This window comes from Anoplophora glabripennis, unplaced genomic scaffold (assembly GCF_000390285.2).
Source record: "Anoplophora glabripennis isolate ALB-LARVAE unplaced genomic scaffold, Agla_2.0 scaffold393, whole genome shotgun sequence".
NCBI lineage: Eukaryota > Metazoa > Arthropoda > Insecta > Coleoptera > Cerambycidae > Anoplophora > Anoplophora glabripennis.
Window position 1 is genome coordinate 448,523 of NW_019416492.1, and position 23,533 is coordinate 472,055.

General features: G+C 33.0%; 1 protein-coding gene across 1 annotated transcript; it reads right to left on the reverse strand.

Moving 5' to 3' along the window:
• Window positions 1-1,045: 1,045 nt before the first annotated feature.
• Window positions 1,046-9,148, reverse strand: LOC108907747. Its single transcript, XM_018711542.1, has 2 exons — window positions 9,038-9,148; window positions 1,046-2,122 (listed from the first exon to the last, which is right to left on the reverse strand). Exon 2 carries the CDS (start codon window positions 2,119-2,121, stop codon window positions 1,126-1,128), a length of 996 nt encoding a protein of 331 aa, XP_018567058.1. The 5' UTR covers window position 2,122; window positions 9,038-9,148; the 3' UTR covers window positions 1,046-1,125.
• Window positions 9,149-23,533: the final 14,385 nt, after the last annotated feature.

The following is a 23,533-nucleotide window of genomic DNA, read 5'->3' on the forward strand; positions in this document are numbered from 1 at the left end:
TTTTTTTTTAATAATTTGAGTTAGGAAAAAGATATTAAGATGCGGTTTGCGCAGGCTTATTGGTTGGTCATTTGTCTATTTTCTAGTCTAAAAAAAGTCATATCATCGCATTTAAATTTTTTGAGAAAATCCAATATTTTGGTTATAATATCGAATAACGCCCTCTATCGGCGGCCGTGTAGGTCGCAACTGTCATGATTACGAGAAACCTAAAAGCCCAAGAAATGCTCTTTTCAATGATACCAAATTTATCCAAATCCATTAAGCCGTTTCGAAGTTACAGGCATTTATTTAAAACAACATTCAAATACCCCCCACCACTTTATTTCGAAAGATAGAGAAAAATTGTTTTTACAAAAAATATTCGACTTTAAGTTAACATTAAAACGCAAATACTTTTTTGTTACATTCATTGGGGAAAATCGCGAGAAACGTAACTTTATGTAATTCAAGATGGTGGAAACGCCCACTGGCGGCCATCTTGGAAACTTGAAAATAATTTCCAGCATTTTCCCTTGCCCACTTTACCTATAAAATTTTTTACCGTAGCTCTCTACGATCATTAGTTTTTGAGATACAGCCGCTTACCTCGCTTATTTGCCCACCCTGTACATCTATGGTATATAACGATAACTACAGCGAAATAAGTAATTCAATGTTACAATTTTTTATTAAAAATCGTTTTTTTTTTCTTAGGTATTTTAATCATTTTGCCTATAATTTATAACGTTTGAAGAAAAAAATAGTATATATGATGTTCGGAGAATAAGATATTTATGTGCTTGGCATGGATTGTCTTTCCATGTTTAGCACATAATAATAAAGTATCACTTATCCTCCTAACTTCATAATATACTATTATCACTCAAGGGTAATATATTACTTGAATTTGTAGGAAAACAAACAAAATTGAGATTTTTATTTACGTTTCCCAGTCCTGTGGTTCACAACATAAGATGGAAGGTTTACATAATATTTATCGATTAATGGTAGGCAGGGAATTAAAAAAAACTTAATAAGTATATTAAAGCAAAAATATGACATGCAAAAAATGAAGTTATAGAAAAATGTATGAACATTTTATTGTGTTTTTTTATTGTAAGAGTTCCTGTAAAACTGTTAATTTCATTGCTGTGTGCCGTACAAGTCATTGATGTTGTACGCGGCACCACTGGGATACTCGTGACAATGCTTGCCGTTTTTGCTCACCTTTTTAAATTTTAAATTTGTCTTAAGTGTCTCTGATCTAGTGCCGCGTGACTCTTTGATCTTTGCGATACACTTTATCAGCAGTTTAAGCGACGTTATTATTATGTACAGCGCGATGAAACATACAATGGCAATGAGTATGTAGAAAGTAATCTTTTTAATTTCGTCAATTTGATAATCCAAGTCTCCTAATGTCGCGTGATCATATAAACATTTTGGTCCTAGGGAAGCTAATAGGTCCTTTTTTGAGGTGAAAGTGAGATTATGATTAAATTCCGGGAAGTTATCATCCCATTCATCTATTGTGTCGTTAGACAGTACCACTCCTTTTATATTGGTTAAGAAAATGGTTTTGTTGCATAAACGTGATTTGTTAATTATCTCCAAAGAAAGACCTTGTATCACATCGAAAACTAAATACTGGTTTCTCATCGTTAAGGCATATGTATCGGTTGTCAAAGAAATTTTTTTAAAATTACACGTTTCTTTCAGTTTTTTAAAAGGTTTTGATTCATTGCTCCAAACAGCCATCTTGTTATTTTCGAAACAAAATTCATTAAAATAGTTGCAAGTTGTGGACTCATTCAGTACAATTTTGCCAGACAGCAGATCTGCAGTTGCTTTGTAATTAGTGAATTGTCTCCCATAGCTTTTATTACATTGGGAATTTGATTTTCCTGCTGCAATGTCCTTTAAGCAATTTTCCAATAAATCTTTGTCACTATTACTGCACTGTTGTTTTTTTTTGCAATAGCAGCATTCGTAAACCATCACATCAGTCAATATCCTCATCTGATATACTTTCCATGACTCGTCGAATTTAATGATATTAGATCGGTTACATTTTTCTTCCTGAGCCAACAAATGGGCAATATGGTTGACCGTGAATAGCGCCAATAAAATTAGCCTCATCCTGTAAATTAGAAATAGTCTGAATTAGTACAGAACACTCACTTTTTTATATTTTAAAGGCGTTAAACTATCTCAAAAAATGTTTCCTAAAAAAATCCTAACAAATGAAGTCAATATATATCGACAAAATTTAGGAAAAAATCCCATATTTGGGCGTTTTCACAAAAAAAATCAATTTTCTCCGAAATAGACTTTTTTAGTAGTGACGTCACAAGCGCCAAATAATAGGCAACCCTATAGTACACATTGACATGAAGAATTTCTCAGTATTTTTACTAGATCGATTTCCGACCTTTTGTACTTTGGACATAAGAAGTTTCAAACCCCAAGTGACAAACTAAAAGAATTATAGAATTTATAATTTTAAATGTATAGAACAATATCGACTTTTATAGTAATTAATACAATAAATTAAAATTACTTACAGATAATTTCATGTAAGCGAAGTAGTCTCGCAACAGAATACCATTGGAGAAAAGTTTGGTTCTTGTTCAGAGTACGTCTATAATAAACCACTTGAAGAAAAAAAAAACACTCGATAAACAGACTGGCACAGCAACGCACCAAGAAAAACAAAAAATACTTGGTAGAACTAGAAAATGTCAAGATTAAACAAAACAAGAGAAAATACGCTAATGATACATCAGCTTTAGGAATAACACGGCTAATGTTTTTACTTTATTTAAATTTAGGAATATTATTTTATATCGCTTTTGTAAGTTTTAACCACATTAGTGTATCTATTTTACAAAACATGTGTTGTTTGTTCTTAAATACTTCTCAATCCTTGTAAAAATAAATTCATTTGCAGTTGTTCATTTTTATAGTATCTATGTAAATAGTACACAAGGGTCAGATTCGATCTGTACAATTTCAACTATGACAATTTGTTGCGGGTTGCCTATATATATGACGTCACACTAAACGAGTATTCATCGTCAAGTAATGAATGTTGACTACAGGATCGTGTTCAGTGCATCGAATTTCTTCAGAAATGATATGTGGGCCTCTTGAATTGCACTTTTTTTGTATGCCTGTGCAATTATAAAAAATAAAAGTTAAAAATATATCTCAATATCATCTCATACCTATGACATAGTGAAACTCTTAAATGCAATTTTTCAATGAGATATCTTGTATTCTTGTTGTTTTAACCCTTGACAAAGACCAACATGTAAAAAATAGCCACTATAGAAAGATCTTGCTATTTCCACATTTTATTAGGATTGTTCCTTCAGGTCATCTCTTTGCGGATGAAATTAATAAATATTAAATAACAAAATTGTGTATCAAAAAAAAAAAAAAACTTAGAAAAAATTACATTTTGAGTCGACGGTGTCAAAAGTATTGAATATGACTTATTATTATTTGTATATTAATTAATGGAGATTAATGTGAATACGTAACCATCGATTGCCCTTTTTACTAAATTCTTTTCAGAAATATGTATTTCATTATTAGCTCTGACAGTATTTTGTCCTTTTATAATTTGAGCAATTTTTAATGCTATCAAACGTTTCGAAACTATTATGTAATCAACTCCTAATGATTCTGGCATGAATCTTTATGAAGTAATGCCTCCAATTCTTCATCTGCTACAGATTTCTTTTGAAAATAATATAGTGCAGTAAAATTCCTCAGAAATACTCTTTTTTCGGAACGAAATTCGACATGTTTAAAAAAAAGTAGTATACACTTCATTACCATCTTAAACTTTTGCAGTTTTGATAACGCCATCTGGTGGAAAACAGCGAGAACTTATTCAACGTTCTTATAAAATGTGGAAGTAGTAAGATACTATAATAGCTATTTCTACGTGTTGGTCTTTGCCTTGATTGCATTATTTAAAAATTTCACTTTGTCAGGTATTTATTTTTATATTGATTAATTTTTTGTTGATGCAATTCAGTGATAATTGGGGCATCTAACTAATAGGGCTGTTTTTTTCCTGTAATATCAACAGTTAGGAGGTCTAGTCTGTGGGGTTATACAGGGTGTTTTATTTATATAAGAAAAGTTACGGAGCAGGCGCATGTAAGGGTACCTTATTTTATTTTAATTTAATTTTAAAACTTTTCTTTCTCGTGTTAGTTTTCAAAAAACTCAAATTCAACGAACAACGAAAATTCAAAAGTTGGCTATGAATTTAAATGTCAAACTTGACGATCATGAAAAAAGTCATTTAATTTTTGCTGAGTGTTTTGAAAATGACCGGGAGGTTTTCATTTAGCGAACAATTTGATATGTTATTAGTATTAGCTTTCTATGAAAGGAACTACAGAAGTATTGAAGAATATCGGAGAAGATTTCCAAATCGTATAATCCTGCATAGAGAAACATTTTCCAATGTTGAAAGACGGGCTCGAGAAACAGGCAAGTTTTTCAGTAACACTCGAGAACGTGCTATTGCAATTAGGGCACAGGACCAAGAACTTATTATTTTGAATACAATTGAAGATGACCCACATATTAGTACCTACTAGAATTCTATCTCGACAAAATGGTACATCGCAAACTTCTGTGCTCAGAGTGATCAGACATAATCTGCTATACACTCATATCATATCCAAAAAGTGCAAGAATAATTTGGTTAAACGAATGAATTTCTGTCAGTTTATTTTACATTAAGACAGTAATTTTCAAAAGAAAATTCTCTTTACTGATGAAGCTCATTTCACCCACAGAGGTATTACCAATTTACATAACTATCATGAGTATTCTTCATTCAGTAACTCCCCGACATTAAAAACGTAAGTTACAACTCAGACTGGAATAATATTGTTAGAAAATGTTTAAACTAGATAATGAATTGGAAGAGGAAATAATTGCCCACAAGTTTGGCCTCCACGATCACCAGACCTCAATAAATGTGACTTTTTTCTTTGGGGAACATTAAAAGAATTTGTGTAAAAACACAAACCTAATTATCAATGAAAAGAAAAACAAGTACCTGATTGAATTATCTTCATATTTTGAAAACATCGTTCCGTGTGAAGAGGGGGGTTACAAAGTTAAAAAAAAAACGTCATTGCCGTATGGATTTTTCCATTTGTGTTATTCCATATATTTTATAAACTCAAATCTGTCGTCGCACACTGTGTAGTATTATCGCATATGTAGAGCACCTCGCTGAATTCCGCGAACATTTTAACACAAACCGCATGAACGGAAATTTGATAATCGAAAATATTCGAGATTTCGTTGTGAGTCAGGCTGGAATGACTTAACTCCGTAAGCTGCTTTGCAAACCGTGTACTAAGGGGGTCGCTTCCTTAGGTTAATTCTATAGAAATTACATGATCAAGTGGGGTCTGTTTTTTAGGGCAAGTGTTCCACTGAATACGAATCGGAAATTATTTGTTTTCAGTTAAATAAATAGTCGAATTATAATTAGTTTTTTAAACTGCACTCTAATTCTTATTTTTTATGCCGACACTGAGCAACATAAACTGGGGCACCCGGAATTGGGGTGGTAAATTTATATCAGTGCACTATCAGCATTGTTACTTTTTTAAAACAACTGGAAAATAATATAGTAAAACATATTGCTTTTGGATGGCTTAGCGACGTGTCGTGTCATTTTAAAGTCACCATATTTTTTTTATATCAATATGGATGAAGCGCCGAATATTAAAAATGCTATTCAAAAAAAAAAAATTTTTAATGGTTTATTAAATACTAAGTATAATAACATTGTTATGTAGATACGTTATTAATTGTAAATAAAACTAATTTATGTTTTAAAATAATTATTTTTGCCGTTTCTAAAAATGTTCGTAATAAAAATATAAATAAAAGGCTAATCTGATTGATATGAAGTACGGGTATTTAATAAAGTCGTTTCAAGTTTTTATAAAGAATTATGTGTTACTATTTTTTTGAGCAGTGTATGTATTTAATTTCTGAATCACAGTGTCAATAACCTCTAACAATGACCTAATTTAGCTGAAATAAAAAATCGTCACTACGTTAAAATACATAGGCGCGTATTTAGGAAAGTTAAATCAGGTAGTATTAAAAAGTTATAAAATTCTAAACTATACTTTTTTTATCCAGCCCTTTCAGCAGTCAATATAAGTTAAATATGTAACGAGCGTTCAAATAAAAACGTGGTCAAGTTGGTTCTGAAAATTTGGACGTAGGGCGTAGCGTATAGCAAATGAACTTAAACGTCATCTGTCAAAGCGCTATATCGCCGCTATCAATTTGAATATTTTCGTTTTAAAAAGCGTTTAAAATGGTGTTTTCTCAAGAACAAAAAGTGTTTATCATAGAGTCCTACTTTAGAAATGGACGCAAGATTGATGGAATATGGAAGTATTCTATTGAGGAATGTTTCATAGAATTTCAAAATCAATTTCCCGGCGTTGTTGAGTACAAAATTTTTCAAAGTGCAGTTCAGCGTTGTGTTAATGTTTTTCGTGAAACGGGCAGTGTAACAAGAAAAGAAGGGACCTAAAAAGCGGACTGAAGAATTAAAAGAAAATGTCCAACAAATAATGGAAAATGCGCCAAGAACTTCTGTACGTGTTTTATCACAAATGGTGGGAGTATCAGTCGGTACCTGCCACACAGTGTTAAAAAAGATTTGCGTTTGTTCTCCTATCGTTTAACTTGTCAGCAAGAACTTCATGAAGTTGATTTTCCGCGACGGGCTGTATTTTGTGAGAGGTTTTTAAACAACTACGGTGAACTTCATAATATCACATTTTTTTCTGATGAAGCCTGGTTTCATTTAAGTGGTTACGTAAACTCACAGATTATGAGAATGTGGTCTCCTGAAAAACCAGATAACTTTGTTGTCGAGGGCCCTCTACACGCTCAAAAAATTGGAGTTTGGTGTGCTCTCAATCGAAGGAGGATTTATGGACCTATTTTTTTTAATGGTAGGCTAACTTACTGCGCAAAGGTATAGAGAAGAAATTATCGCTCCTTTTGTTAACCAGCTGGAAGAAAACGAAATCACAAACTTTTACTTTCAACAAGATGGCGCAAGGGCACATACGGCAGGCGAGACGATGAATATGTTGAGGGAAGTTTTCCAAAATCGACTAATAAGTCTCAATGCTGAACGTGAATTTCCACCGAGGTCATGTGATATTACGCCGTGTGATTTCTTTTTGTGGCCTTACCTTAAAAACACTATTTTTGAACTGCCTATTCCTGATTTAAACCATCTGCAGGCTTGACTTATAGACAAGATTCGTGAAATTAACAATACCCCGAGCATCTTAGAAAATGTCTTTAATTCTTTGAGGAACAGGTGTGAAAAGTGCTTGGAACAAGGAGGGGGACACTTTCAGCAGCTGCTTTAATTTATTGTTATAACAAGGAGGGGGACACTTTCCGCAGCCTTTAATTGTTTGTTATTGTTATCACGATTATTCTTTAAAATAAAGTTATATAGTCATTAACGTTATTGAAACTGACAGCTGCTATACAGCTCGTTGAGAAATGAGGTTAAGTTGGTCGCTATAAGCTACTCCCTACGTCCAATGTGTCAGAGCCAACTTCGACCACGTTTTTATTTCAACGCTCGTTATATTAAATTATTCGTGGACAATTTAAAGTTAAGCAGAATCAGTAGGAACTCGGATGTTAGCCACAAGATTTCAAGTACCTATGTCAAATGCTGAAAAAGTCAGGTGAGTAAACAGATTATTTACTTATTTTTGTGTACTTCATACATCATTTGAGATTTTTATTAGGTTACTTATTAGGTACTGTTTCATAGTTTAACTATTTTAAAAGAATTAAATTTTCGTTTATGTGGGATGATGAGACTTGTGCCGAACACTCATTTAATAAAAATAACGCTTCACAGCCGTACTCTACGATGGGTGGTATGAAAATTTACTCTGATTCCGGAGCAACATACTCTTGGTGTCCTGATTATATTCAAAATATGTATTTTCCTCTAAAAGCGGAAATGGTCTGATGATGTGTTTATTAAAATTTATTTTTATTAAATATCTAACATTTATATTGGCATGCAAAGTAGCTTGAACTCTTTAAATCCCGGATTCTAATAAAAGTAACATTTTTCCTAATTTTCCATTTTTTTTTTTCAAATTGTTCTCGGTACAATTTTTCTAGTGGAGACCTTTCGAAACGAACCCCTTAAATTACCTTAATTACAATTTAAAAAGTTACGTCTCTACAAGCAACATTTTTTATTTCTTATTTTTTTTAAATACTTCATTTTTAAGATATTTTATGTTTGAGTAGCAAAATGAAATTCACAAAACTATATTCCAGTAAGTGTTAACTGTTGAATGGAGATAAGTCTATCTAGATCGTAAAAAATATTAAATTTAGTTGCAAATTTAGAAAAAAAAAGTGAAGTTTACTTATAGTTGGGAAGGTAGCGACATATTTAGTTGATAAATTTTATGAATTTAGTGATACATTAGGAATATTTTTTTTATAGATTATGACCATTGTCTGCCACTCTACCAATGGGACAACGAATGATATAAAAAATATTCTTTGAAGCCGCATAACATTTTTAAAAAGGAAAATTGTACATGTGACAGCGGCTGAAGACAACAGCGTTTTATAAATTTTTTCACTATCCTTTCCAATAAAAACATTTTAATGTATTTAACGTAATATTGAGTAAAAATGATATACATAGGTATAGTTGAAACTCTTAAAAACATCTAATATAGTCTGTACACTAAAAAAAAAAAAATTAGAAACAAAATAGGTACCGATAAAACCTCTTATAATATTATACACGAAAAGATAGGAAAATATAGGTATAGTTTCAGTTAAAACCTATTTGCTCTTGGTTTTCTGTACACAACACTTGAAGGTCTTGAATTCGAAAAGTTGAAGACGATTATTATTTATTTTTTTAAATTTTCAAGTGTACATTTTACAGAAAAATGCGTTCAACTATAGAGGCACTCACCTGAAGAAGTCTTTCGTAATGAAAATGTAAAATCGCACAGTTCAAGCAGCATTTGGTACGTGCTACATGTTAGATGAGACGACGGACGCGCAATAAAAAAAATGTTTTCGTTTTATCTTACCGCAAGAGCATTAATGAATAATACGCAGGATATACGTATCTAAAGAGTTTCCTTGTGGCGTACCAACATATTGTGTAATGAAAAAGTATTTTAGATTCTGATATACAAGGTGAAGAAGTTTGACTGCCTTAATTTTAAGAGAGGACTAGAAAGGTAGGCAAGTTGACCTTTCTTCGAGCACCGCTCCGCGGTGTGTTCTCAATGGATTGGTAAATAATATATAACATTTTCCAAAAAAAAAAAGAAAAAATGCAACCCGCCCGCGCTTCGAATCCCGGACCTTCGAGACTATCTTCGTACTACAAAATAGATAATAGCTGTTTACATTTTTTCCGTAGGACAAGTCTGCCGCGTGCATACATGTGTGCATCTGCAGTTTAAGCGCTGTTGTTATATTAATACTCGCTGTATTTTGAAAACTGTTAATCTTACGCCCCTGTAATATATAACTTTTTTGTTCATTTATGATTACTCTATCTCATGCTGAAGTAATGGCAGTCAAACTTCCTACACCCTGTAGAAAGTTATTACTGGAGATGTACTCTGTAAGTGTACAGATAGATCTTATGTGTAAAAATGTGTTCTTATAAGGGGTGGCCCAAAATTCACGCAAAAAATAATTTTGATAGAAAACAGGTTTTTAATTAAGAATTGTAAATATTTTATTATTTCATAGTACAGTATAGGATTATGTATAGAATAGCATATCGGGTAAAAGGCCTCCACGGCTTGTTGAAGAACGGCCGGAATGTTTAAGATCACTAATTAAAAAATTGCGAACTGAAGTTGCCAAAGCTTCATTATTTTTAAAATATTGCTCAACGATGAAAACGCGTTGTTCTTTCGTGTAGCGCTCCATTTTTAATAACCCCGAACTGTCAGGTATCTTTTTTTTCGTTGGCAACACGTTGCTGCACAAATGGCGCCAAATTCAAACCGAGTGTGAATTTTGAAACACCTTTTATTTTAAGCGGCGAAGGCGATACAATTTACTGTGCTGTAATGATGAAATTTGTAGATACTTTTTGCTTAGTAAACTTAGCAATAGCCAAATTTGCAATAAATATGTTACTTGCGAGACAACGAGTTAAAAACAACGATTATTTTTAGGAAATAAAAAAAGAACTACTTGATACGTTCGAACGGTCTCAGATCTTGGACTCTCAAAGCAACACACGCGGGTCTAGGCAATGAAATAGTTCGCGAACTAAATATTACAGACCACCACCACAAAAAAAACTACGCAACAATAATATAGGGATCTCGAAGCGAATGGAAAAAAATAATCCTAATTATCTAGATCAAGTCATTTTAATTTCTAAGATATTTAGTTATTTCAATAAAATTTAATTTAGAAGTGTTGGGTGAACATTGGTTTATTTCTTACCGCAAAGACCACTACGAATACTTGAAGCAATATTTTATTGATTTCTCACACGTTTTTGTCTGTGGAGATTTTGAGAAAAAGGAGTTTTACCAAACCCCTCTATACAGGGTGTAACTATGAATGGGGGTTATATTTATAAGGAGGCTATCCTTAACATTTAGAATCAAGTTTTCTCAAATTCCGCAGCTGGACAAGCTGAAATAAACTATGGAACAGTACCTAACAAGTCATTTGACAGAAAACTCAAAACAGTAATAAATAAATAATGATAAATGGCATACACATGAGTAAATAATCTGATCACCTTATTTTACAGCATTTGACATACATTATCTTCGAGTATTGGAGCCAGGATCCTCTTCCACGGCGTCCAAAATTTCTGATCTTAAGTTTCTCACTCTTTGAGCTTGTCCCCTTCCATCATTAGAGTATTGGCGCCCAAAGTTACTTACAAACATTTTCTTATACAGTATTTACAGGTCGGGATAATCCATCCGAAATCGTCTTGTAACAGCATCGCTTTCTCCTGGAAAAAGTCACCATATCAACTCTTTCTTAATACGTATGCTTGCTTTTTCATAATATCACACAAAAACGAAAACAAAAAATACTCTGTACAGTCACTAAACACTGAAATGATGAACTTTATAAGGTTGTACCTTAGACACTTCTCAAACTAAAATAAAAATGTTACAGAGTGAACCGGTCATGCCCTTTCGCCAAATTAACTCGGCAGTTTGCAGTTTACTCGTTTACCATCCCATCATATCACATCAGGTGTGAAGTCATCTGGCAGTAGCGGCTTGTCGGAGCCCGCTTTACAAAATTTTAACTGAATAGTGTTTCATAATCACGAAGAACATATCATTCCTTTAAAAATTTAATTGCCCCGTATAAACAAAATTGAGACGCCAGTGAGGACAGAAATTGTAAGTCCTATAGGTAGATATTTGATTGTAGACACTTTAATTTTAAATCAAGAATTAAAAAAAGAAAAGGTTTATTGCTAACATATTAGTTTCGAAATTTGGTGTAACTCATATAAGATTAAATAATACGACTTGTAATGGTGTAGTAATTGACGGTCTGAAGTTGCAAACACAACCACTACCTATCAGATTACGAAATTTGTGCAACTGCGATAAATGAGTACAATTCGCAGCTTAGCCATATAATGACACGGTTATTCGAGGAACTGCAATTTAATAATGTAGACATGGACGCTTTAGAAACGGTGAAAACTATTTGTAGAAAATACAATGACATTTTTTACTTAAACGGTAATGATCCCGTATACATAAAAAATGATTGACTACTGCAGTCACAAAAGGAAGAAGTCGAAAAGCAAGTAGATAAATTACTCAAAACTGATATAATCGAACGCTCATTCTATATAACTCACCATTATTAGTACCTAGTAAAAAAGAAGTATAGTACAGTAAAACAAGATTGGCGATTAGTAATAGATTTTTAGACAAATAGAAAAATAGTTTAATATAAATTTCCACTGCCTAATATAGGTCAATTAGGAAGAGCTAAATACTTTTCTATAACATACTTAGCTAGTTCTTTCCATTAAATAGAATTAGAAAAAGAAAATCGTGCTCTTACAGTATTTTCTACAGATTCAGGGCATTATCATTATAAAAGATTATCGTTCGGAGTTAGTATTTCATCCAACATTTTTAACTAGACCTCTCTTAGACCTTAGATCGTAGACCTCTTTAGTAGTGACGTCACATATGCCAAATAATAGGCAACCCCAGAGTACACATTGTCATGAAGAATTTCTCAGTATTTTTACTATAGTCTGTTTGGAAATGAAAGAGAGTAAAAAATAAAAACCGGCCATGGGCGTGGTAATATTTCGTTTCAGGTAATTATCGGGTAACACTAATGCTAATTCCGTGACGAAGGGAGGAATATTTATTATCTAGACGAAACTTGGGTCAACGAGGGATATACTGTAACAAAAGTATGGCAAGATAAAAATGTAAAAAGTTTTCGACAAGCNATCTTCAAGAAAAAATAACGAAAAAACAATAAACTGTTTCGGGTATTTTTAGCGACCTGTATGTTTTAGTTAAAAATAAATGTTCATCTTCAACTACCGTAAAAACTTGACAATAACAAATTAATTGAAATATGTAAAAAATTGCCAGTTATTAAAAAAAAAGTAAACACTTTTTTTTAATAAATAATAGAAATAAAATTTTTTGTTCTTTCTTCTGGTTCATTTTGATTGACTCGTACAGCTCCAAAGTTGCTACTTCACAACAATTTCCCTGAACAATTCAAATTATGTTCCCTGTACCGTTGTAGAACATCTTTACGTCTTTCAGGATATCATCCATAAGACGATTTTTTTCTCTGTATTTGTGTTGCCGCTAACCATCTTGCCTAGAGAAGTTCCTAGATTCTGTATAATATGTCACTGCAGTATTTGGTTTATTTTTTGCAACCTGCTCTTTGATTTCAGTTACCGCATTTGATTCGTTTTAATTATTTTCAATTATTTACTGCAATAATATTTTTCCAAAGCATCGGCATTCTTATAACAAATGTACAAATAGCTAATGTGTACTATATTCGACATTTCTTAAACGACCTCTAAGACCAAACGTTATTATTCTCATCATACATCACATTGGCAACCTTTTATAAGCTATCCATTGATTTTATCCCCATTCGCAGTTGAAGTAGCGCACAAACAGTAGAGGCAAAGACGCATCAGGTAAACCTGAAGTGGAACGTAATGGCTCTTCAAGTCAACAAATCTTTGTGATATAAAAAATGTTGAATTGCATCGTCTTGAATAACATTTTTTGCATTTTATGTACCAATGTTTATTTTGAGATGCGTTTAGTTTTATTGGGGCCTTAGAATTATACTTGAAGTGGACATTATAGTATTTACAAAATAATCTTTACCTGCCTCGTTTATAAGGCACTATTAAATTTAATGTATGTGTTCTCGTACTAGTGTGGTTTTCATAATAAACATTGCAAATCAAGTGGTGATAATTATTGGAACAAGTTTTTATGTTGTTCCAGGAGTCATGGACAGTGACTTTTCCTATCCAAATCCCGAAGAAGACGCTTCTTCCGATTCTTTCCATCAGCGCAACACCATAAAGTGTCCGCTGATGTACAAATGCGAGAAATCTATAGAAGTGACGGATGTTCGAGCCCATTGTGAAGAAGAACATGGTCAATCAATATTTTACGATGAATTCTTTTACCCGAATATGAAATTTGAAGCCGCCCACGTAGTGGTTTTCATAAAAAATGATATTACGTACCTCATTTACTGCCATATAATTGAGGGTGATCTTCGCTTCGCAGTATTTTGCCTAAATCCGTGCAATGCGTTGTTGAATGACAGATTCAAAATCAAGTTGTTTAGAAGTTCTGACGACGAATTGATTTTTAATGATGATTATCACGTAATTATCTTTGACGAAAATAAGCATTGTCCAAGATGTACTTTCGGGTCTAGCCGAAATAGATGTCACCCGGGAATTTCACGGGAGGAAAGAATTGCCCAACTTCCGCTGATCGATAATACGGCAGCGACAGAGCTATTCAAAGGAAAAACCTTCAACTGCCAGATACAACTGTTTTCTTCGGAACACGTACCAGAACCCGACATTAACAACAACGCCGGTTTTCAGGAATTGCTATCGTGTCATGTTTGTTATTGTGTAATGCACTCCAACATTTTTTCGTGCACAAATGGTCACGTCATCTGTGAATATTGCAAAAATAGAAAAAACAAATGTTATTGCAAACAGCCCATCGAAACTCGAAACCTGCTTGCGGAGCAGCTGGCCAAAGAATATTCTTTGGCCAGATGCAAAAATGAGGGATGTCTATTTGTAGACAAACTCACTCATTTTGAGGCACACGAGGCGCACTGCCGTTTTAGACAGTCGCGCGAGTGATTCCGAAGTTACCTAACCTTACCTAACCTGAAAAAGGTGGGTGAGGTTTTTATATTTATTTTATTTATTTTTCTTAAGTTTGTACCAGTGACAAATCCAAAAATGTAACCTCTGGAACTCTCGTTGTCCATATATCTTAATTGGCCTATTGTATATTTCGAGCGCGTGACGGGAATAAGGGACAAAAATCGCCCAGCTGGCTCTTAACGGTCATTAGTAACGACATTAACAAAAGTGTACAGGGTTATAAAAAGAAATCTTGATTTGTATAAATGTTTCGTTCGATTTTCAAGTTGTTTCATATTTTTTAAATTAAGGAATTAAGTTTTTATAAAGTTGTAATGAAAAAAATATGTATGTAGGTGTATGTTAATAAATGAAATGTTCAAAATTAATAAAATTGTTTTAATTAAGAAATTTAGACTTGCACACTTGTTACGTAACAAAACCACTACATTATCAGAAAGATATCTATACTACAGACTAGAATCGTCAGGTCACTGAACTTGACTGCTTAAATGCTTAATATAAAAATAACAATTGATACTGCGCATAAAGGAGAGACAAAAAAATGTCCTGAATCCTATAATGAAAATTGTACCTACTTGTAATTTTATAAATTCTCTGAAAACAGAAGATTGTCGAACCTTTACAATATTTTAGATCTGAATATGGCTTTCAATTATTTTTATAATTTCTTATTTCGTTTTAATATAAACTATCCATTGAGGAAGAAACGGATAAGGAGTAACTGTAAATAAAGAGCTATCGACTTCCATTGTTTACTTAGAAGATCTGTGTAAAGCTGGAAGTTATGCCGATGCCCTGTCTAAGAACCTTAATAATTCCAAATCACTTGGCAAAAACGAGTCTAGTGGGGGAAATCATGTAAAAGAATCGTGTCGGCAGATAAAGAGTAGTGCCAAGAAGACGTCTCCTAGCATCTCAACCGGAGCTGTATCTCATTCAATTGAATTGGCTCAAACTTCTAGAGTCTGTAATGACATCATTAGTTTAAATCAGGAGGCTTCTGTCACCTCTAAGCGAATGGCAAATTCTAGAACACAGAACAGATCTAGAAATATTATCGTAGGCGATGCGACTAACCTTCAGGAGAATTTATCTCTGGAATCTGCCAAGTTCATGACCTTCAGGCATTTTCATACAACATACTGGGACCCTGAAACAAGTGAAGAGGCACTCTTAAGTTATCTTCGTGTTCTGGTCCCAAAAGTAGAGGCCGAGAGGTTAAAGTCCCGCAATCCATCAAGTTATGCTTCTTTTAAAGTGTCAGTGCCTACTGAAGAAGCTGATAGAATAATTAAATCTAATATCTGGCCAGCTGGTATACGCACCAACAAGCTTTTTCGATCCAGTAGTACCGTTCATGGACTTACCAGTGAATCGGTCGAGGGCACATCCAAATCCACAATGTAACTTCTCTGATCTTGATTTTTCTGTTTACCACATCAATGTCCAAAGTTTATTAAATAAAATAGATGAAATTTATCTCTAGCTCATAATCAAACAGTTCGATATTCTTTGTATTGCCGAACACTGGCTTGAGTTTGAGAAATTAAATGTTGTTAATTTGCCTAACTATAATCTTGTATCGTCGTTATGTAGAAAGGGCGTTAATCGACATGGAGGTGTTGCTATTTTTGCAACAAAAAATGTTCATGACTCTAAAGTCGACGTTAGTCGCTTTAGCTCTGAAATTCATGCCGAATTTTGTGCCATCGAAATAGTAAATTCTAATTGTTTTATATTAGCTGTATATAGATCTTCTACTAGAGGTGACATATCGATTTTTATAAGTAGTGTTTGCAGTGTTATTGATTATTTCACGCGTAAATATAAGTACCTTATTATTATAGGAGATTTTAATTAAATTTGGACATTGACGCGGATACATATCACAGTAAATATCTTAAGAATTTTTTGATGTATGGTATGCAACCTTATATTAATGTACCAACTAGAATTACTGCAACTACTAGGTCCTGTTTAGATAATGTAATCACCAATTTTTGTATTGATACTATTGAGACCGGAGTCTGGGATATTGATATATCTGACCACGCTGGTGTTTATTTGACTGTTAAGAATAGTGGCAACTTGATAGCCATATAATAAATCAGCACCTGTCCAGACGTGCATTTAATATCAATAACTCAAAAAAATTTATTGAAATGTTAATGAATGTTAATTGGTCGTATATTCTCACTCCTAATCTCAATTATACTGATTTAATTAAATTCTTCCTGAACGACTTTATCTGTGTCGTGAATAGTTGCTATCCATTTACTGCTACTTCTTACAGAAGTGGAGTCAAGTGGTATACAAGAGAATTGAAAACGTTGAGACGTAAGGTAACTAGAGTAGAAAGGTAGTTTAAAATTACTAATGCCGTAGAAGACCGGGAATCGTAGGTACTCATTCGCAAAAATTACAAGTCAGAATTAAAAAATACTAAACGTTTGATTTATGCTAAAATGATACTAAATTCTACTAACAAGACTAAGACGATATGGGATCTGGTTAATTCTGAAAGAAAATGTAGAGACAACTTGGCAATGTCTCATCTAACTGATTTCAATAGTTTCTTTACATCAATTCCGGATATTACTGGTTTAACCATTCATTCAAAATATGAATGTTGATCCTTTAACTTATTTAAATAATGTTCCAAAGCCTGTCTCGTCATTTTTTTTAACTGCGGTTTTAGAAACAGATGTCCGCGAAGCCATTCTACATCTGAAAAATTCTTCTTGTTATGACTACTATAGCTTGGATAGTCGTTTGATTAAAGTATCCCTGGAATCACTTGTTGCTCCACTGACTGTACTTTATAACAAATGTATTAAAATTACCACAGTCCTTCCTTCACACAAAAAGGGTTCGGTTGATGAAATGGACAATTATCGTCTCATTGCCATTGTACCGATTTTTTCTAAAATATTTGAAATTCTATTAAAGAAAAAGCTTCTCTTTTCTAGAAAATCAATTAATATTTTCACCTTCACAATTTGGGTTTAGGAGGGGTTTTCAACAATCAAAGCTACTAGCTGTAATTGAGAATGTAGTAAATGGACTTGATAGGGGTATGATGACAAATGCCGCACTATGCGATCTCAGCAAAGCAACTGATTGTGTGAATGTGGACATTCTGCTGCGAAAACTAGAGTACTATGGTAACCGGAATAATGAATTAGATTTATTTTAATCTTCATTTGACAAATAGAACGCAGTGCGTTAACATTAACGATAATCAATCTACGCTACTTCCTGTGACTGGTGGAGTTCCTCAAGGATCAGTATTAGGACCAGTGATTTTCTTATTATATACTAACGACTTACCTATTAATATTCCCAACAGTACTTGTATCCTTTTTGCCGATGACACGACTCTTCTAACTCCAGGTGGGATTGAACAAAGTAGAGAGAGCCTAAATTGTGTTATTAAATGGTTCTCAGCCAACAAATTGAAACTAAATATGTCTAAAACCCAACATATATTGTTCACTTCAGATAAAGTTTTTACTAAATCTAATTCTGTAAAGTTGTTGGGAATTACATTTGATTCTGGTTTGAACTGGAATGCCCACATCGACAATATATGCTCAAAGGTTAGCTTCACAGGTTTTTATTATGAGACAGTGGCGTCGTTTTGTTAGCAATGATGTTATGCGGGTTATTTATTTTTCACTCGTCCACAGTCATTTGCTGTACGGTAGATGCTTGTGGGGTAATGCTAGCTCGGTCCATAGAGTATTTGTTTTACAGAAGGCTGCGGATCGCCTTGTGGCGGGTTCATATAATTACACACCTAGTAAGAATATTTTTATAAATTATAGAATATTACCTGTGCCGTGTCTCTATTTGCTAGAATCACTTAAACTAGTTCACCAGAATTTGCCTAATCTACCAACTCATATGGATACACATAATTATGGCATTCGACATGGCACGGATATTATAATACCTTTCTTTCGTATTAATATAACGAAGAATAACAAATTTAGAGTGGATTTGTATAACAAATTAGTTAAATACTTTAAACACATTAATGTAAAACAAATGTCACATGGAAATTTCAATAATTTAAAAAAAAAATTTTTTAGATAATTGTTTCTTAGTGTGGACGAGTTTGTAACCTATAATATATAACGATTTTACTTATTATATGTTAACCTACAATGTTCGTGATATTATTTTAACTGCATGACTGGAATGGACTATATGAACGATTTTACTTATTATATGTTAACCTTGAATGTTTATAATATTATTTAGACTATATGACTGGAAATGTACTTTCTGTATATGAGTGGGTAATAAACTATACTATACTATGTAAATTAAGCTTACAATGCCCTGCACTAAAAATTTATTACTTCACAATCTGTTACTATTGAAGACAAAAAAAAATGTACTTCTAAAATAAAATTATGACGTCTAATAACCTAACAAGAGATATTTGAAATGTATAGTAGGATCATATTCGATGCAAAGTAATAAATCATTGCTTGTCAAGGGATCCAGTTCCTAGCGGGCAGCCGACCAGAGCACACGTGTTTGTGAAAGTGTAGTGCAAGGAGCAAATTCTACNTATTACTCTCTTTCATTTCTAAACAGACTATAGCTGAGTTTATAATTTCTTCATCGGTCAGAAAATTAACAGTTATTGAAGGAAAATTAGTACAATTAAACGTGCCAAGATTTCGATGTTCACCCGAGAGGGGCTTACTGAGAATTCTCCCAAAATAAGCTCTTATATCAGTGTTACTGAGAATGCACATTAAAGATAATTTCGTGTAAGCGAATAAACATAATGACACAGTATAGCACAAAGAAAAGCAATAAAAATACTTAGTAGAACTAGAAATGCTAAGATTAAACAAATGAAGAGAAAATACCCTAATGGTGATAGCGATGATATATCAACAAGATCTCACCTGCGTATGAGGCTATTCTTTTATATTGTTTTTTGTTTTAAGCACATTAGTATATCTATTTTACAAAAAACGTGTTGGCTGTTCTTAAATACTTCTAAATCCTTCTAAAAATAAATTAATTTGAAGTTGTTCATTTTCATAGTATATATGTAGGTATTTAAATAGTACACAAGGATCAGATTCGGTCTGCACAATTTCAACTATGACAATTTGTTGCGGGTTGCCTAAATATATGACGTCACACTAAAAAAGTATTTACATCGATCATATCTCTACCCTAAAAGATAAGACTAGGTACATCATAAATTCGTAAATTGTAAATTTTCGTAAACATTCAGAACAGGATCGGATTTTGTTCATATTTTGATTTTGTTGTTTTGTTTACGTTGGATTAATTGATATGTCTAGCATAGATTCGCTGCTGAAGTAGCTGAATAAAAAAAAGAGTAGAAGCAACGTATTTTTAGAATTTTATAACCTTTTAATATTACTTCTTTTAATTTACCTATTTAATTTACGTAGTGATTATGGTATAGTTCAGCTAAACTAGATCAATATCAGGGTAATTGACACTAATATTCACAAATTAAATACACCTATAAAAAATATTTCGTATCAACCAGATTAGTAATTAATTATTTTCATTTTTTGAAACGGCAGAAATAATTGTTTTAAAACAAAATTAGTTTTTTTTAACAACTAGTAACGTACCTACTTATTACCAATATTAGTTAATATTTAATAAATCATGTAAGAAATACATATTTTTTGAATCAATAGAATTTTTTTAAAGTTCTTTGCTTCATCCACGTTATAAAAAAAAATGTGGTGATACAAAATCAATCTGTTTTACTAAATTATTTTCCATTGTCGCTCTCTAACAGTTGTTTTGGAAAGGTAGCGATTAGCAACGCTTATACTGCACTGATACAACTTACCACGCTAATTCCGGGTGATCCAAGAAAAAATAAAATCAGATTCGTATTTAGGAGAACACATACAATTACCCCTAAAAAAACTGACCCTTAAAGTTAAACTCTGAATATTATACTTCTATTGTTGCTGGGGCACACAATTTAGTATAATTAAAATTGATCTTTTAATATTTGATTTTCAGTGTATTAATAGCATACACTCAATAAAAGGATGAAATTTAATCAGATTAGAAAACCTTCGAATAATCAGCTTTCTGTGACGGCGGCAAATAACACAACCCTACGAAAAAAAGTGGGAGGTCCGGAACACAAGACCATGATATTTATGTTTTGCGGTCGCTGAACCCGAATCCGGTGTCAGTTTGACCCCAACAGGTACCTATGGGTTAAGGTTAATTCATGGTCAAATCAACCAACAAAGTAAACCTACATAACTGTACGTTTTTGGAGATACTGAATCTGAATTCGGTATCCGTTTGATCCGATTAGCTCTGGGTTAAGGGCAGTTCAAGGTTAAATGTAGAGAATCAACTGCCAACAAAGTAAACCTTCATACCTATTCTTTTTTGGGGTTGACCCGATCAATACTCTCAGTTCTAAACTCAAAACACTCTAGTTAAACATTTATGCGTATTAAAATTTAAGTAATAAATACGATTAGAGAAAGAAAGCTTTAACTCTGAGCCGGTGACTCTAGATCTAGAGTTAATTGTTTTGCGTATCAATAAGTCTAATTAAGTAAGCTTGGAACCATTGTGTCCGTTAAAGATTCATTTACATTCATTTATAAAGTAAGTCTGTGTCGATTGAGATTCTTGAGAACAGTTTTTTCGAGAGGTTTTTTGCCTTGGTAAAATCACTATATCTCACTATTATGGTATCGAGAGTATGATATGCAGTTACCTATAACAATAATTTAAGGCAAGTTCGGTATTAACGTATAGACGCTCCAGATGTGTTTTGTTCTTTTTTAATTGTAAGAGATGAAAAGACAAAAGAGATATCTAGAGTATCAATACCGAACTTGCCTTTAGTTTGACTACTTGCTCTCAGCAACAGATGGCTCTGATAGAAGTAAGGAAATTAGGTACTTTACTCGACTCTCAACTTATTTACTGTCGTTCAGTTCAGTTTGTCTTACATAAATGTATTAGAGGATAGAGATGGGCTAAACTGCTCTTTTTGCGGAGCAGTGACACCTGCTACTGCTCCGCCAACAGAGCAGTGACAAATAGCTGCGATTTTTCGGAACAGCTCCTGGTAGCGCGCGCATACATTCCTACCGTGATATGTTCCCTTATTTCCGCGTCAGAGTTCATAAATCGACACCTGGCGGCTAGCGTTAGGGAATAGGGATACTTTCGTTACGCGCTGTTTTTCAAGCATGTGCCAACTTTTGTAGATTTAGCTCAATTTGTTATTTCGCTTTTGCATTATTTATTTGAATTTGATATAGCGTAGTGATCTGTTATTTTGTCCTAAGTTACTACTAATAAATTTTTATTACAAATAAAATTGGATATGGATAAACGAAGAAAATCTCTCCTGTGGAATTTATTTTTACCAACGCATGAAAGTAAAGCTTGTTGTAATTTATGCAAGCAAAATATTTGTTATAAATCTTAAATCATCAATTTAAAAAGACACATAGAACGACGACATTCTACAGTGAGTACAGTGCCAGATATTCAAAATTTTTCCGCGAGTGCAACAAAAACAAATGAAGAACAGTCGCATGTTTTTTGCTTAGTCCAAGTTTTAAGTGATTTTGTAAACAAAAACTTTTAAAATATTTGTAGAGCAGCAACCAGCAATACATGCATTGCTCTAGTCGCTGAAATACAATGTCTTTAAATCAAACGCGACTGTATTATATGTTTAGTGTGTGACACTGTGACTAATTCAAGATTCAAGCACAGATCGCAACGGCTGAGCGAGAATCTGCTCTGCTGTGGCCGGCACGCCTGAGCTATGTCTCTGGCGCTAGTAAATTGCACTTTGCACTCTTTGCAGTAAACGCTCCGAAAAATCACTGCTTCTTTTGTCGCAGCGGAACAGTCAGCTCCAGTGACAACTGCGGAACAGTGCCAAAGTAGCAGACAGTGAAAGAGCAACACATCTCTATTAGAGGAATGAAATGTAAATAAACGTCTTTGGGAATGTAAAGTACAATAGAAAATTTTGTTTTATTGACATTATAGTGATTTTTGTGTTTCTATCAACATATAATAGAACAACATAATTGATGTATGTGAGTTTTCACATTTCTAAAAACCTATAAATTGTTTTAGTAATGGCTACTCCACCGAAGAAGTGCAAAGATATCTGTAAATTTAACGACGAGTCGCCTAAAAATTGGGTTAGAAAAGTCTCTGAAATAAAAGTTTACTGCATTTTATGCAAAACAAAAATTTCGGTTAGTAATAAGGGAATTCTAGCACTGACTGATCATGAATCCACTTCATATTATCAGAAAGATGTAACTGCTACTGAATGCAGCAAAAACTTACGATTTTTTTTAATCAAGAAGAGAGTACATATGCAAGAAGATCTAACGACTGCTCCAGAATTGGCTCATATTTATGACTGCATTAAACATAATCAACATACAGTGCCTTAAATTGCTGTTTTAAATTAACTAAAGTAACACAAGCTGATTCTAAACAAGGTGAAAAATTTCAGGTAGGACAAAAGCGGAAGCTATTGTTAAACAAGTTTTAGCTCCTAAGGAATTGGGAAAGTTTTACATATTATACAAAAAAATAATTATTATTTTTCAATACAGACAGATGCATCAAACCATTTAAATAGGAAATGTTTTCCTCTAGTGTTACAATCCTTTACCGCTGAAAATGGGGCTGAAAATAAATTAAACTGAAAAATTAATATGCTAATATTCTAAAGGCCAACTGTTTTGCCCACACATTACACAATCCTATGAAGCATGCTTTAGATTCTCTTTCAGTAGATATCAATAATGTTATAACAAAAATTTACCATTTTTTGCAAAGTCAGCCAAACGTAGAGAAAAGTTAAAATCACTTTATCAATTTTGCGATATGGAATTTAAGGAATTAATCAAACATTGCCCTTCTAGATGGCTCTCCATTTTACCTGCAGTTGATAGAATTTTATTGTCGTGGTTACCGCTA

What these genes read in the sequence shown, in the direction of transcription:
- LOC108907747 (XM_018711542.1), bottom strand. Translation starts at nt 2,121, where the DNA reads ATGAGGCTAATTTTATTGGCGCTATTCACGGTCAACCATATTGCCCAT.